General features: G+C 49.1%; 8 protein-coding genes across 8 annotated transcripts; 3 read left to right on the forward strand and 5 right to left on the reverse strand.

Annotated features, from left to right (window-relative positions):
• Window positions 1-2: 2 nt before the first annotated feature.
• On the forward strand, window positions 3-1,668 carry EPUS_05461 (uncharacterized protein; the record flags this gene model as incomplete). The annotated part of the gene is made up of 2 exons (XM_007806226.1): window positions 3-947; window positions 994-1,668. 2 exons carry the CDS (start codon window positions 3-5, stop codon window positions 1,666-1,668), a joined length of 1,620 nt encoding a protein of 539 aa, XP_007804417.1.
• A 376-nt stretch (window positions 1,669-2,044) lies between these two features.
• On the forward strand, window positions 2,045-3,439 carry EPUS_05462 (uncharacterized protein; the record flags this gene model as incomplete). The annotated part of the gene is made up of 2 exons (XM_007806227.1): window positions 2,045-2,286; window positions 2,404-3,439. 2 exons carry the CDS (start codon window positions 2,045-2,047, stop codon window positions 3,437-3,439), a joined length of 1,278 nt encoding a protein of 425 aa, XP_007804418.1.
• Window positions 3,440-3,883: 444 nt separating this feature from the next.
• On the forward strand, window positions 3,884-5,299 carry EPUS_05463 (uncharacterized protein; the record flags this gene model as incomplete). The annotated part of the gene is made up of 3 exons (XM_007806228.1): window positions 3,884-4,103; window positions 4,159-4,233; window positions 4,293-5,299. 3 exons carry the CDS (start codon window positions 3,884-3,886, stop codon window positions 5,297-5,299), a joined length of 1,302 nt encoding a protein of 433 aa, XP_007804419.1.
• A 2,389-nt stretch (window positions 5,300-7,688) lies between these two features.
• Window positions 7,689-8,342, reverse strand: EPUS_05464 (uncharacterized protein; the record flags this gene model as incomplete). The annotated part of the gene is made up of 1 exon (XM_007806229.1): window positions 7,689-8,342. The coding sequence occupies one exon, from the start codon at window positions 8,340-8,342 to the stop codon at window positions 7,689-7,691; it is 654 nt and encodes a 217-aa protein (XP_007804420.1).
• Window positions 8,343-8,437: 95 nt separating this feature from the next.
• On the reverse strand, window positions 8,438-9,757 carry EPUS_05465 (uncharacterized protein; the record flags this gene model as incomplete). Its single annotated transcript, XM_007806230.1, has 1 exon — window positions 8,438-9,757. One exon carries the CDS (start codon window positions 9,755-9,757, stop codon window positions 8,438-8,440), a length of 1,320 nt encoding a protein of 439 aa, XP_007804421.1.
• A 989-nt stretch (window positions 9,758-10,746) lies between these two features.
• Window positions 10,747-11,628, reverse strand: EPUS_05466 (uncharacterized protein; the record flags this gene model as incomplete). The annotated part of the gene is made up of 1 exon (XM_007806231.1): window positions 10,747-11,628. One exon carries the CDS (start codon window positions 11,626-11,628, stop codon window positions 10,747-10,749), a length of 882 nt encoding a protein of 293 aa, XP_007804422.1.
• A 567-nt stretch (window positions 11,629-12,195) lies between these two features.
• EPUS_05467 (uncharacterized protein) lies at window positions 12,196-12,687 on the reverse strand (the record flags this gene model as incomplete). Its single annotated transcript, XM_007806232.1, has 1 exon — window positions 12,196-12,687. The coding sequence occupies one exon, from the start codon at window positions 12,685-12,687 to the stop codon at window positions 12,196-12,198; it is 492 nt and encodes a 163-aa protein (XP_007804423.1).
• A 1,592-nt stretch (window positions 12,688-14,279) lies between these two features.
• Window positions 14,280-14,806, reverse strand: EPUS_05468 (uncharacterized protein; the record flags this gene model as incomplete). The annotated part of the gene is made up of 2 exons (XM_007806233.1): window positions 14,280-14,520; window positions 14,574-14,806. The coding sequence occupies 2 exons, from the start codon at window positions 14,804-14,806 to the stop codon at window positions 14,280-14,282; spliced, it is 474 nt and encodes a 157-aa protein (XP_007804424.1).
• Window positions 14,807-15,960: the final 1,154 nt, after the last annotated feature.

Below are 15,960 nucleotides of genomic sequence, written 5' to 3' on the forward strand. Positions count from 1 at the left end.
TCATGGCAGATACCACAGGCCAACCAGAGAGCGCTAATGCCCCTAGCAAAAACGCTTTGAAAAAGGCACAGAAAGAGAAAGAAAAGGCTGAGAAGAAAGCAGCAGCCAAAAAAGCTCAGGAAGAGAAGCAAACCGTCGTAGTTGAAGAGGATATTGCAAAGGACAATTACGGCGTTCTTCCTGCGGGTTACTCTTCTGCAGTGACAGAACTTCCCCAATTGACAGAGGACTATGCCACAAAAGAGGTTACCGTTATTGCTAGAATACACAACTCAAGAAGCCAAAGTGCAAAATTGGCATTTCTGATGTTGCGAGAAGACGGCGAGACCATTCAGGCCGTTCTGGCTGCTGGCATGAAAGAGGTATCGAAACAGATGGTGAAATGGGCAGTCGGCGTGAGCATGAACTCGGTTGTCAGAGTTACTGGGTTGGTGCAGAAACCCGACCCTCCAGTCGCTTCGGCCAGCATCAGCACTCTCGAAATCCATGTGCAAAAGATCTACCTCGAATCCGAGACCACTATTCTACCGATGCAAGTCAAAGATGCTGAGCGACCACCTCCGGAATCGACCGAAGAAGGCCAAGTGGACGCAGAGGGTGCGCCTCTTGTCACATTGAAAACGCGGCTCGATTATCGAGTGATCGATTTGCAGACCGCTTGTAACCAGGCCATACTCGACATATCAAGTGGTGTCAAAACACTCTTTTCTGAATACTTGCTCAAGCGGAACTTCAAATGGGTCGACAGCCCAAAGCTGCTTGGAGCTGCTACAGAAGGTGGCGGTGGGGTGTTCGAAGTCTCGAATTATTTTGGAAAAAAGGCATACCTGGCCCAAAGCCCGCAGTTTTACAAACAGATGTTGATCGCCGGTGACTGCAAAAGAGTCTTCGAGATAGCGCCTGTCTTCCGGGCGGAGAACAGTAATACTCACCGACATATGACGGAGGTATGTGCAATTCGCATAGCAATTTCGTCTCCACTGACGTAAGTAGTTTACTGGGCTTGATTTCGAAATGGTCTTCAATCAGCACTATCACGAAGTTCTGACGTTCGCCGAAGATATGATCGTGTTCATTATAACAGAGCTACAAGAACGGTACAAGAAGCAGATCGCGATAGTGCAAAAGACATATCCCAAAGCCGGAGGCTTTCGAATCAAAGATGGCAAGGCAAAGCGATTCACCTATCTGGAAGGGGTCAAGATGCTGAAAGATGCGGGTGTCGACACATCAGAACAGGATAGGTTTGAGAATGATCTCACCACCGCAATGGAGAAGAAGCTTGGTCAACTTGTTCGAGAAAAATACGACACCGACTTCTACGTTCTCGATGAATTCCCAATGTCAGTGCGACCATTCTACACAAAGCAACACCCTACCAACAAAGACCTTTCGAACTCATACGACTTCTTCATGCGAGGAGAGGAGATCATGTCTGGTGCCCAACGGATCAATGATGCCAGAGAGTTGGAGGATGCGATGCGTGCAAAGGGCGTGGAGCCTTCACAGGAAGGGTTTGCTGATTACGTCAATGCCTTCAAGCAGGGCTGCAGGAGGCACGCTGGAGGAGGGTTGGGGTTGAATCGCATTGTGCAGTTCTTCTTGGGCTTGGATAATGTCCGACAGGCCACACCATTCCCTCGAGATCCTCAGCGATTGCGGCCATGAGGCGAGGCATCACGGAAGAATAGATTACACCGCTGGCCAATGATAGACCCAGGGGGAAGTTATGGAGAAGCACGATTACCATTGGCTGCTTTCGATTAGCATCGAAACAAAACCCAGCAATGTTGAACGAACTATTGTCATATTGTCAATTTCCTGTAGCCTCCACACTGAAACGTATAACGATAAGTCTTCGGCAGCATCCATCTCATGTATTGTGAACACAGGATGTAGTGGTGTAGTAGATTCAACAGAATATGCCGCCCCGGTTTGCACGCCTTTTCAAGATGGATTAGCGCTCATCCTTCTTGACTCCTCCCATGCTTACGCATCATCAAATCACCTGGTTATTATTGCGCTTTGTCCAATGTTAGGTACGATGGCTCGTAAACGCCCAAACAGCTCGTCCTCCGAGTCAGAAGATCTGCCCTTATCCAAACGAGCCCGGCCATTTCCCATTGACGACTCTGACCTCGATTACGAACCAACGAGCACCGAAACACCTAAAGTCAATTCGACGTATGGACAAAAAGGAGCATTTCCGGGATTAGATGATGGCGATGATGACGAACTGTTCTACGGCCCTGCAAACGATGGAATCGAGTATCTACGTATGGTCCGGTAAGTTGCACCCGACTTTTTCTTCTATCGAGCTTCCCAAGCTAAGATCTGTCCTCTCTCCCGCAGATGACTCGATTTTACACGCAGCCACTGATGTTGAATTCGTGCATGGGACAGATCCGAAGCCAAAGGCGTACCACACATACTTGTTGGTTCAAACCAGACCGCGCAAATGGACGGTGCGAATGGCTACAACGATGAAGAGAACGGAGATGGTGGATACTATGAAGATGGAGCCTTCATCGCAGCCCCACAGCCTACGTCCAACCTCCCTGCAGCGAAAAGTATCCCTCCAGATGCGCAAGAAGCATATTACTTCTCGCTCGCCTCTCGCTTCCGAGATGTCCGCATCTTGCTACACCAGACACCACCTCTTTCAGCTATTGAAAGCTTGACCAGTGACCATCCGATATCTCTCCCGCCCGACTCTGCAAAGGCCCAACAGCAATGGAGGTTTCTGCTTCAGCATCGAGCACCGCAAATGGCACAGCTTGCTTGCATGGAAATGGAGGCCGTGTTGGAGGTGGTCAAGCTCCTGAAAGGTCTGTTGGCTAGCACAGTGCGGACTCGAAGTCAGGAGAAGGTACAAAGGCTTGGTGCTTGGATTTGGGGAGTCTTGGGAAGGTGTAACGAAGCTGGAGAGCTGGGTAGCGAGGAGATCTCCGAGTTGAGGGAATTGGGGAAGCGGGCAGTTGGTCTGCTGGTGGGTATCCGAGATCGATCCGGCAAGGCTTATGGTCATGATGAGGAGGAGGAGGATCAGGATATGCCGGCGCTTGGGGAAGAGACGAACAAGGGAGACTCGGTTGATCTACAGATTGAGCCACAAGTCCAAGTCAATGATACGGGCCGTGATGCACACGAGAAGGGGCCTTCATCAAGCACAGTATCTGAAGCAAAGGAACTTGAGCTCGCAAAGGCTGCTTTACACGAACAGCTGAGCTTGGGAGATCAACCTCAAGTCAACGAACAGGCAGCAACTGGCAGGGTAGATGGAGAGAATGGCGACGTAGGTATGGAAATGTCAGTGGAGAAGCAGGTTCGGGTGATGCTCGACATGGTGATCACTATCGTGGGGGAGGTCTATGGCCAGCGAGACCTGCTTGAGTTTCGTGACATCTGGGACGATGAGCAAGGAGACATTTCACGCTGAAACAAGGTTGAAGAGAACTGGTGACACTGTCTTCGGTGATTTGTAAAAACTAGATCATGGTAACATGTCCGGCTAAGAACCAGGTGCACGGGTGAGAGCAAACCTCGGCCAGGTGCAGCATCTGTGGCCCATACCAGCATCCGGACCATACACCATCAGGCGAGGCTGTGCTGTGCAAGAGCGAAGAGAAGAGAGAAGAGGAGAGAAGAGGAGAGGAGAGGAGAGGAGAGGAGCAATTGAATGTCTCAGTGTCATGTCAGTTCATGCTCCTTGCCGGCAGAACACAAAGAAACACGACATTCGAAGACAACCTCCAAATAGTATCATCGTCAACAACATACACCCAGCCTCATTTCCCCTTCACCTTTGCTGCTGCCATTCGAGACTTCTTTGTTCAGATACATTGCAGTGCGATGAGTGATCTTCCGCGTTCACACCGACATGATGCATCATCTCATTCATCCCTTATCTCTTCTTCTAGCCATCCTCCCAGTCCGAGCTTATGAAGTTGCCCAGTGCTACTGGGCCAAAGGTCAGACACTTCCGCAGATCACCGGCTTGCCGAACAGCTACATTCCTTGCGGCGAGATCGAGGATGGTGTTCAGCCATGCTGTCGAGTTGGTCACAACTGCTTAGAAGCCGGTGCTTGTTATGCTCCTGACGGTCAGTCATAAGTCCATGCTCTTCTCCAGAAATTTACCCTGCTGATGGAAGACAGCTGGAATGGTGTACACGGCTGGTTGTACGGACCGTGATTACGCCTCGTCATCCTGCCCGTCAAAATGTGGAATCTGTAAGTCCTTTCGATCTTCATCAAGCAAAGCTTCCATGTCCAATCTCACTGTTTTTCAGCTGCCTTCTGGGTCGGCCATAGCTACTGCAATGGAACCTCCAACAACTGGTCTTGCTGCGAGAACCAGTATGGCAATACTCGCAATCAACAGTTCTTCCCGTACAACAATAGGCAACAATGCTGGTGTCCTGAAGAGAACGCAATGATCGGTTTCAACGCCCCCGAAAAAATCCCAGATGTCGCATATCTAGATCTCGAGCAACCGGGCAGCATATCCTATTTCCCTGGGCACACACCAAGCGCGGCATTGGGCGGTTCTTCTACCACTGACTCACCAGCCAGCACCACTTCGGATACGGATTCTTCTACCACCTTCACAACTAGTACAGCGCGGACAAGTGAGTCCTCGTCAAGCTCTTCTAGCAACACGAACACAAACTCTCCTGCTTCGAATACAGCATCTCCATCCAATGGCAGCTCAGCATCCCATTCTGCCGCCCCAGACTCCACAATGTCTCCTTCAACCTCCGCCCCGCTCGATCCTTCTTCCGACCCCGGCCTTCCCACTGGCACCAAAATAGGCATCGGTGTCGGTGCCGGCGCCGGTGCCGTCATCCTGGCCTCCCTCCTGTATCTCCTCCTCAGCTTCCTTCGGAAACGTCGCAAATCCCCACCCCCACCAATCGAAGACCAGATCCGCCCCAAATCCATCGGCAGCAGCTACGCCGGCATGATGTCCGAAGCGCAGAACCCTCAAAGCCCAAACAGCGACGCCAAAAGCCCAGCCTGGTCGGGTCATAGATCGGAACTGCCAGCCGACGAGCCTGCGGTTGCTGCTTCACCCACCATCGGCTCGACGACGTCGTCGTCGATGCCCAGTCATCCGCTGGTGGTGGCGGAGGTGGAGGCAACACCACCACGGCAGAGCGTGCAATCGGGGTCGCAGATGGCCCGCGGGAGCGGCACGTCGCAGCCGGGGTACGGTGCGGATGGGATCAAGCGCTACATACCGTACAATCCGGCGCGTGGGAGGAGTGTGCAGGATATTGCTGAACTGCCGGGTTAGAGGAGAGGAGAGGAGAGGGGAGGAGGATGTGGGATGGGTGCCGGGTGCGAAGATGGTTAATGAGGCGATACGAAAAGAGCGTCGAAACTTGGAAGGTGATAAGTGGTGCTCAGCACGATGGATGCACATACAATCGATCAAGCTGGGAAGTGCGACCAATGGCGATGGAGTCCACCAATCGAAGCTTGAATGGATGCATGGATGCATGGATGGATAATAGATAGACAGATAGATTCCTTGCTACCACGCTGCTCACCGATGTCGGACGAGGTGGACACGGCAAAAAGTCAGACAAGAAAAACACCCTGCTATCTAGACTCAACCCTCTCCCTGCAAACAGAGACCCTCCCATCCCAACACAGAAAAGAAACGAAGACCCAACTCATTACCTAACCTCTAACTACTACTTATCCAACCAGCCCGCCCATCGCTACATATCCAAGCCTCTGACTCTGCTGATACAGTATCCTGACCGTTGAACCCGCTGCAACAGATCCTGGTAAGTTAGCTAAATCCTCATCCTGTCAAGCTCAAGCTCACAGCCGTACACCCCACCAGCCCAGCTCAGCTCCCTAACATAGGGATATGCTCCACTCCCATCACATCTGAGTCCGCGTCAATCAATGAATGCCTAAGCTGCTTGCTTGCTTGCTTGCTTGCGCGATACCGCGTCTCTCGGTGAGTTGCTCGAGTCCATCCCACCCACCCATGTTACCTGACTCTCGTGTCATCTCGTCTCATCTCATCTCCGTCTCGGCTTCACTTATTACTCGGTACGGTACAGTACTCTGCGTGTCAACCACCAGCTGCAGTCCAGTCCAGCTCAGTCCAGCTCGGCTTGTAGCTCGTACTCACCAATCGGTCGGGGGAAATGAACTTACTTAGAACTCGCGGGATAGATCAAGGTTTGAATGAGGGAGGGATCTGAATTCTGAATTCTGAATCGGCGGTGTGATGGGATAGCAAAGAGGGGGGGGGGAGGGCAGGACGGACGAAGTGGAGGGGTGAAATGTAGGCAGATCCGGGCGAGTGAGGCCAGAGCAGACAGAGTTGGGTCATAGTAAGCTTTACCGCGTGGTTTTTTCTGGTTATTTAATAACGCTACATTAAATAGATTCTTTGCTTTACGTTTTTTTTTGACCTTTTGTATTAACTAACTGCCAGTTGGGTACATACACAGATCGAAATTGTATTAGATTGTTTTAAATCTGGGCTTGAAATATGAGGTTGGAGCATCCCACTTGCCTTGGTTTTCAAAGTCGAATTGCTGGATCGACGTAGAGAGAGGTTGATGTTCAATTTTGAAGACAGTTTAAAAGGGTAGGGGAGGGCCAAGACGCTCCGAGATGATGTAAAGTGAAGGATACAGCAGCACCATCGGTATGGCCATCTCGTGGACTTGCACTGGTTGAATCCTTGGTGTCTCGTCGCAAGTGGTATTGGGGCAGAGTGGGCAGAAGATGGAAGAATAAGGGGGAGAGACCGAAGGGAGGATTAATGGAGAAGAAGCTGCTTGAGAGGAGAAGAGCTGACGCTTTGAGGAAGGAGAAGATGGAACAGGAGAGTGGTAGGGGTCGATATGTCGAAGAGGGGAGAAAGTGTTACGAGAGGTTCAGGCGAATCGAAACTTGGTGGGCCAAGTTACAAGAACAGGAATAGGAGACGGACACGAAACCATCTCAATGATCAGAATGAGAATGATCTGAGTCCAAGACTCGTCGCTGGTCTGATCTGATCTGATCCAAGACTTTGGGCCCTACAAGTATGTCTTGATAGGAAAGGACCTCTGGTCCGCGTAGTGGCAGGAGTAACAAGCAGTCATGTTTGAACGATTTAACGTTTTACTCGATGTTGGAAATGGCCATGGCTGAGGGAGTAATCTTTGAGCCACCGTTGGAGGGATCAGAGTAGGGCGCACAATCCACCTGAATAAATTTGGGAGTGCTCCATTGGAAACAGTTGGCTGATGTTAGCCATCTTATGGACGACCACAACCGCCTGTGAGAGTTTGTATGGATAGTCTCAGCAAAGAAAAGAAATCTCATATGAACGAAGTCAGTGCTCTCAGCTCTCCGAACCCTAGCTCATGCTCGCCCTGCAATCATCGCTCGTCCGACACGGATAACGATAATGTACAAAGCTCTTTCGTTGCGTATATTCTCAGCTCATTCCTCCTCTGTCGAGCAGGTTCATGCTTGCTTGAAGGTACATGACCGAATGCATAGGTCAGCTGCTCTCCAAGATTCTCGAGCTATCCATCGGTGTTGAAGCAAGTTCTGCTGATCTCGCACTTTGCCGTTTAGTTCAATACCCACATCTTCAAATCATGTACGGTCTGCGCACTTTCCAGGTTTGCATGAACGACCATGACCTCTTTACCTGTTCTTGGTCATGGCTCGTTGTTCATTTCTGAAACCTCAATCCTCAAGGTCTCTCTATTCTCTGGAGCCAAATTACACCATGCCACATCACTCAGCAGCTGCATGAAGTCATTAAACTCGTCGGTCTCACCGTCGACAATTGTAAAAGAATTCTCAAGTCCAGGAATACGAATGATTAGGATCATGTCTGATGTGCTCAACCGACCGAAAGCGAGTTTCCCATGACTAAGTAGTCTTGTGAGGCTGTCGCAAGCCTTAAGAGGTTTGGTTCGAGCAACCGAGCCGTTGGGAGAAACGAACTGGACATCGACATGAGTCATAATGTACTCGTTATTAAGGGTTGAAGATTTGTGTACGGACGTATGCGAAGGAGCCTGGTGTGGTTCTCGAGCACGAGAACCATCGTCATTGGACCTCATGAAAGGGGTAGCTTCGGCCGTAGCTGCTTTTGGCGGTAGCTGATTGGATCCAAAAAGAGTTGTCTTGGGGATTGCTGGCCTCTGCGACTTGGAGACAACAGTATCGTTGAATTCATCAGAAGGATTGAGCTTCTGTCTCTTCGACTGAGGTGCGGGAGTTTTATGCTCTAGCAGAATGGTCAGATCGATGGATTCCCTGGGCGAAGTCTTGATTGCAGGTGGTAGACTTTCATCTTTATGCATAATGTTCTGGATCAAGAGAGGCTCGCCTATAGATGAGTCATTTTTTAGAAAGCAGGGAAGATAACATGTGGGAGCCGGCTTAGGGGATGCTTGATCTATTGCATCTGTATGAGTGTTGTGAGACGACAGCTCCGTCCGGCCAGGATCCAAATCCCTTGCCAATTCATTCGCTGAGGCTCCGTTGTTTGGTAATCAAACAGATCGATGGGCTCGAATAGCTCGTCACCGTACCAAGCGACGTAATTCCTTGAAGTAGTGTCAGAAAGACTATACCTGATGATTGTTTCTCCCTTCGCCACAAGGAACACATAGCCCTCAAAGCCCGTAGGGAATCGATCCATAGGTACTTTGCTTCCGAAAGAATCCTGTAAGACTATCGAGCTATAAACATCAATTGCGAAAGACAGCCTTTTCTCATCACAGGCGCAAACAGGTGCGTGATGCGTGCCATTCTTGTCATAGTAATCCCCCAACATGACCCGAAGTCCTGAAGGTAGATGCCTCAACGCTTCCCGCGGATCTTGACGGACCACGGTTAAATCATCTGGCTTCGATTTTCTGGCTTGGTCACGACTGAGAAGCGCTGGGCTTGGGGGAGCGGAATGTAAGCTGGAGCTTGCCGTATAAGTGTTTGGGCCAGAAAGCGGTGCTTCTTCAAGGGTATTTTCCGCTCTAGCATGAAGCTCATCATGTCTCACCATGAAGACGAACGAATCCTTAAGGAACCCTGCTGGGGTAGTACCAGGTACCTTTCCTTTCCAAATGCGACAGAGAGATCGACCTGGAGGTGGCTGTTTCTTGGACTTTGAACCGGGACCACCTAAAACGCCCTTGATAATGACAGGAGATTGAGCGTCATTCCATACGACTAGGACCATATACCTCCCATTACGTATCCAGCCTGCCTTCTTCAGAGAATAGAGTTGAGCCTGTAGTTTCTGGCCTGTGCGATCTTCGAACACCGGCCTCCTACCACTTGAGGGAACCCAGATAGGATTGTTGTATTGTGCGCATACACACGTCACAGCGCCTGGGTGAATGCCGTTCTTGTGTTTCCGAAACCATTTATCCAATTCAGTTGCAACTGGTTCAGGAATCTTTTCACTTGTTTTGATATCGAGAGCCTGTGAAGTCCTTGTTGCTGTAATCATAGCTGTTCGGTTTGCGGAAGGTGTAACAACTGAAGTTTGCATAGATTGCGCTGAGGTTTGCGATTCGGTGACGCTTGCTGGGTGCTCACTTTGAAAAGTCGGAAGCTCTGACACGGACGATCCCGTACTTAGACTTATGCCTGTAGCATTCTTGGTGGACGAGGTGGACGTTAAAGTATGCTGTGATGTCTGACGAGTGATGATCTTATGAGGTTTGGTGTCTGGACTGTTGCCCACAGTTAGAGCATCGTCGGATGAGTGCATGATAACCGCAAAATGGTTGTATGAACCTAGAGAAGGAGACTTATGATGAGATTTTTCGGGAAAAAGAATACAATTTCGGCCAAGGACGGGAGCAAATATACGCCTGGATTTGTATATGAAGGATACCTTGTGAAATGGGGGAGGGAGAACTGATGCGACATACGAGTGTAGAAGGGAGGGTGGTGAGATTAAGGCTTGCGGCGATGTTGAATAAAGCATAGATGGAGATTGGGAAAAATAGGCAACTTACAAATGCTGGGTCACAATCTCATGGGTAGGATTCTAGCTATGTTGACCAAGTGAAGTTATGTAGAGAGCATCGAGAGATTCAGGGGCTGAACGTATTCCGCTTGAAGGCAGGAAATATGTAGAAGTGACGTGGGAGAACGATCGACTAGTCGAAAATGGCTGGTGATGGAACGAAAGAATAAGTTGAAGTGAGAAAGAGCTGTTACAGCAGCTCGTGCGAAGATCACGTTGATATCTTCCTGGGTAGCCCGAATATTTCTGCTGAAGGAGGTTGACTAATTCTCTCAAATATGCACTGGAAAGCAAAATGGTTACTGCATTCCAGATTCTCGAAGACCGTGACACCGGATCTTGAGTGATGTTTGACGTAACTCCGTAGAGGCTGACGAAGTTGTTGCGCTCAGAGGATTTTTGCCCTAGGGGTAGAGTGAGAAACTTGAACTGAGAACTGCTTGCGACTTTTGGCAGACTGAATTCAGCCTCTCATCAGAAAGCTGATAACGTTTCTAGCTGCATAGGTAATCAGCAACAATAGCAGATAAGGTTGAGGTAAGAATTGAAGATGTCACTCACGGGTGAAAGTACCAGCCGCAATGATGATGGAACAGGTTCATATGATTCTGATTTGTCTACCATTCTTCGGGCACAATGCACATGAGCCGAGTTGAGATCCTCAATGGTGCTCAGGGTTGCTTGCGCAACTGAGACTTGCAGATCGATGGTGAGTGTAGAAGGTTCATTCAGCCTTTGAGAGACACTGCGATTTCAACAGCATGAATGAATCTGGTTCGCGCCTCAGGAACATCATCAGCATCATACATAGAACGCTTTCGTTTCTTGTGTCTTGGTGCCTTCTGCTTTGGTGCTGTTTCCACCACATGAGATGCGTGCTCATCGCCCTCCGAAGGATTGTCTCCATTTCCAAGCTTATGGTCCCCGTTCTCTTTGGGCGCATGGACATGGTCCTTCTCAGCAGGGTTACGTAGGGTTTCAAATTGAGAGGTGTTTTCGTCCTCATCGCACACCGTCTGCACCTTTTCTACCTTTGATGATGAGTCTTCCACAATATCATCGATGACTTTCACACTGCCTGCCCGAACGTCGACCAGCCACCCTCCATCCTCAGCATGCCTCATGAACCACTCTCCTACCTTTGCAGCTTGTTCAATCGCCCGGCCAGAGCCTTTGACGAGAACCTCTTCTTGCTTTATCCGGCTTTTGGTCTGTGCTGCCGCAGCTATGTTTCCTGTTCGCTTGCCAGTTCCCAGAACACCTTTTCTCTGCAAGTTCCTCTTCTCGGCCTGGTCTAAGAGTTTTCTGACTCGCTTCACTGCGGCCATGATTGGTGTATGCTTTGAGACATAGACCACCTTCTGGACATCTGGCCCAGCGTAGGGGGCGGCTATTGGTGGGTGAGTGATGGGTCGTTTTTGGATTTTATGGTTGGGTGGTAGGCGTGGTTGAGGTGTATTCTTACGCTCGAAGTCGACGTCTGCAAGGAGGGCTGATGATGTCTTGCTGGCTTTGGATTTCACTCCTTTTGTAGGGTCCTTGTTGAATGTGAAACCACAGAGAGGTTTTAGGTTGGCGGATCCCAAAGGCTTTGTGTTAGTCTCTGCCATTTTTGTCACAACGACTGCTATATCAGTCAATTAGTAGTCTGAAGGTGCACAAGTTCCAGGTCTAGTGTTGAGAAACCAATGTGATCAACGGGCAGGATTGGATGATTTCAGAGCCATGAAGACGCTTTTAGTTCAGGTGGCAGAGGATGACGTTCACATCTTTGCAGCCTATCGTCAAAGTTCTGCACAATATTACTTTTTTGCTGTACTTTTTCAATTAGAAAGCGAAAGCCCGTGTTGAGATTCTGAGACAACAGCAGAAGAACCCTGGGCTTTTCCGTGTACGACCTTTTTCCCAAACGATCGCCGAGGTTGACACAACTTGAACTAAACATACCCTCACGTGCACCCGAAATTGCTTGGCGTTTTGGGTTTCAGAACATATTTCTATCAATTGAACATTGCTGGTGCCATTTGGAGAAAGAAATAATTACACAAGCATGTTGCAAACAACTATTGCTTGATTCTAGTAATTTGAACCATATCTGTATTGGTTTCAGTGAATTTTCGCGTAATGCTTTCAGTTTCCACGAGACTACAGATAAGCTATAACCAAAATCCAACTCCTTAATCTAATTTGCCATCAAAGTCCATGTCCAAAGTGATTCCAGCGACCGCTCGTAATGGCTTACTTGAAGATTCTCCGACCGGCAAGGTGGAGCCTGAGAAAAAGTTAAAAGAGGACAGATATAATGAAGAGGGTATACCCTCAGCACTTGTACATGTCGTCTTTTGTGACATTGTACCACTGCTCCTTTGGTTCTGATCCAGACCCACTTCTCGCAATCGTGCAAAGAGCTGATTTATGTCGACTTCGTCTCCATTCTCTCTGCGTCTCATGCAGCAATCATACGTCTCCGGATTTGAGAGCCAAACGGTCGTCTGCCAGCTTTGGGCATGATTCACATTGTCATCACCATTCGAGAAATTGTAGCTGGATTCCTTGAGGTCGGATGTTCTGATCGTCTTGGTTGGGGTGCCTTGACGTGATAGGATCATTGAAAGGGATGGAGACACCTGGCCAGCATTGAAAGCGGTGGGTGAAAGATGGGTCGACATGATACAGCTTCCCGAAGCATTCACTGCGCGAGAAGGCCTGCAAACCCCACCGCATTGAGAGACTGTATTGTCCGTATAGGCCAGCGAGCTGGGTACATGTCTGTTTGAGCGAGCCAAGGCAGGGTTCGACATGTCCGCATCTTCCTCCGACCTCGTCTCACTTTCAGTGACATGGGTTGTCCGCATATTTGCCATCGACTTGGGCTGCGTCAACGGGTTAGAGTGGTGGTTGAAGAATGATGCGTGCAACAGTGAGGTCTTTTGACTATAAGAGGTTTGGGATCGTCATAGAAAGGGAAAGGAACGTGGCAATCAGATTAATATCATGTAGGGAAGATACGTAGCCAAGGCTATCTCCCCTTTGTATTTTTATACTTCCAAAAGAGTGGCCCACCACGGCTAATGGTTCTGTACGGTTTTTGATACGAGGCCCCCATTATGGCCTACCATTCAGAATGAGCGATCGTCAGTCTGTGTTGAGGGAAATAGTAGGCCACACTGTGGCCCCTTCTGAAAATATGTCCTGCCGCAACTGGGTCAGGAAGATGTGGTAGGCCGCAGTTTATCATATTCACAATACCTAACCATGGAAAGGGTATGGTGTGTCACACCAGCGAGGCTATCTAAAGCAGAAGGGGAGACCTATCACATCTTTGGAGCCGTCGTAACCATGCTTCTGGTAGGTTTTCGGAGAAGTGATTGTTCAGATTTAGTGATCAAGAATCTAGTGCTTGATGTTGTGGAGCCTTGGCGCCTGCGGAGTCATGCCATCCGAACTTTTGTATTTTAGATTCCTAGACTACACAACAACTAGCGTCACGCTGTAATGGTTTGCCCGTCCTTGATCTAAATAAAATGATGGGCCGCACGAACCTTAGGATGGGCGTGTCATTGGTTCTTTGGTTGCATCGACGACTACGGAGAACTTCGAAAGGAATACATTTTGAGGTATCTACCACAAATTCTCGTTGAAATTGGATTTGCAGATATGTGGGACAGATGAACTTAGATTGAAAAACGAGCGTCTCAATATCTCTATCTTTGTATTTGCTATGATGCGGAGGAAGGAAAACGTGCAACAACCAATACAACAAGGGAGTGGGCTCGGTCCAAGATCAACACCGAGAAAAGAGTGGAAGGAGAAGTTGAATTCGCATAGGGTTTAAAACCCACAAGCCTAGCATGAATGGTAGTAAGAAAACTATGAGACTGGGATGCAAGAGCGGTATCATGTCTCGCAGTTGCTGCGGACAGAGGTAGGACAGACTTTGAGCCAGGTAAATATAGCCCGAAGGAGCGTGGGGATGGGAAGACTGTCCGGGGGCAAACAGAAATGAATGATCGCCAGAAGTAACAAAGGAAATTTAAAACACAAGTACGGCTCTGTGCCTTGACAAAGCGGACCACAAGTCATCTCCTACCGACCCTCATTGATAACCACGGCGATCTCTTTTTCAGTAACTGCCGTCTATCGGAGTATACACCCTGAGGAATCACAATGATAGTGAGACGAAATGGGACCGCCCTCCCAAGGACCGAAATCCACCCAGAGCCTCAAGAGATTTCACTGTCATTCGGTAACATTTCCCGTCTCAACCTCTCTTCTCGTGTGTCCTTAGATGTCTAGTCAATGTATCGTTCCGAGGAAATCCACCTCGTGTCCCATCTCGTGCTCGATCGCAACTGGGATATGGGCAGAAGAATTTGGCATGACGAGTAGCCTGTGGATGCTTTGAAGCAATGTGGCGCTCCAAATCTCGTTTCCAGGCAAAACTTTGCCGACATTCGCCAATCTTACATTTGGCAGGCCGATCGTGGCTTTTCCTATGGCGGCTTTAGGAAATATCAGCAGTTTCTTCTAAAGTGTTTTGGTCTCAGTGTCTTACTTGTACTGATGCCTGTGTTTAAAGGTAGGCTTATCTGGGCAATCAGGACAGGCCAATACGAGTGCCGTCTCGGAACCTTGTGTTGATGAAGTCGATGTTGAACTGAGTTTATTCTCGCTTGGCCGTGAAGACGGAGAGGTGCCATCGGCATCTGCCTCTGACGAGGCGTTTAATCGACTGATGGGGCTTGTGATGGCTGTTGGCGAGATCGCCTCTTCCAGAGAATTTTCCATAGTAAGGTTGGGAGCCAAAACCTCACCAGGCGCTGCTTCATCGTCCCAGGTAATCGGTGACGGCAGAGACGAGACATCAAGATCATTCCCAAGTGTTGGTAGATCAAAGAATGTCGGATCATCGTATAGACAAGCATTTGATATTTCGAGTTGAGATGGGCAGACATAAAAATCATCTTGAACCGCGTGCTGGGTGAAATCGTTCACATAAGTCGCACGAACATCGCGATCGATGGGAGACGGCGCGGGGAGCAACCGCCTCCCCGCTTGCGGAAGACGTTTCTGTGGTCAGAACGGCTTCGCTGGACCTGACGTCAATTTGGCGACTTCGATGTATTGAGCGCCTCAGGACCTACGTCCTGGAGATTTTAAAGCGTCTAATTTTATCCCAGGGCAATTCTTGTGTAGCAAGGATTTGGCGCACTGTCTGCCTCAGGGGTTCGGATCGCAATCGAACTGTAGATGCGGTGGCAACAACCTTAAGAAAACCTTCACGAGGTGTCAAAAATCCCTAAATCACTAAATCGCCAAATCGCCAAATCGAATCCCCAAGTCGAAAATAAAAGCAATAAACCAGTCAGTGGATCTGTTGAAAACTATCAACCCACGCAGGGACGTTGGTGTCGAGATCGTAGAGGGCCGGGACTAAAAGGTGGCATTGCTGTTGAGCACGTTCCTTCGCATTCGAATAAATTTTAAACTCTCTCTGAAGTGATAAGAGAAAAGATCTATGGAGCAATCTGTGTATTTTAGCCAGAATCTCGAGGTGAAGTCAATGTTGGACGTGAAGGATAGGTGAGAAATGAATCGGATAGCAGCGAATCAGTAGCTCTTAAAACCAGCCGTCAAATTTGCGGCGCACCAATTTTTGAAGCCAGGAGCGTCCATACGCCAAGAACTTGGTGGGCCGCAATCATGCTTAGTGGCAGGAGAAGGCCCGGAGCTAGGTGCCGGCAATAGTGAGACTTCCTGTGACAGTTGTAGCTTACGAAGTGTGGTTAAAGCGTGGCAGCCGTGCAGCCTTATACGAGTGCACAACCTTATTATGGCTGACGATGCGTATTGGCTATATGACGAAACTAAGGTGCTTACAGTATTACGCTGCCTAACTTGATTGACTTTGTGGGTCCTGAAGTGAGAATGATGCCAGGCGG

The sequence above is a fragment of the Endocarpon pusillum genome (assembly GCF_000464535.1).
Source record: "Endocarpon pusillum Z07020 unplaced genomic scaffold scaffold5250, whole genome shotgun sequence".
NCBI classification, from domain to species: domain Eukaryota; kingdom Fungi; phylum Ascomycota; class Eurotiomycetes; order Verrucariales; family Verrucariaceae; genus Endocarpon; species Endocarpon pusillum.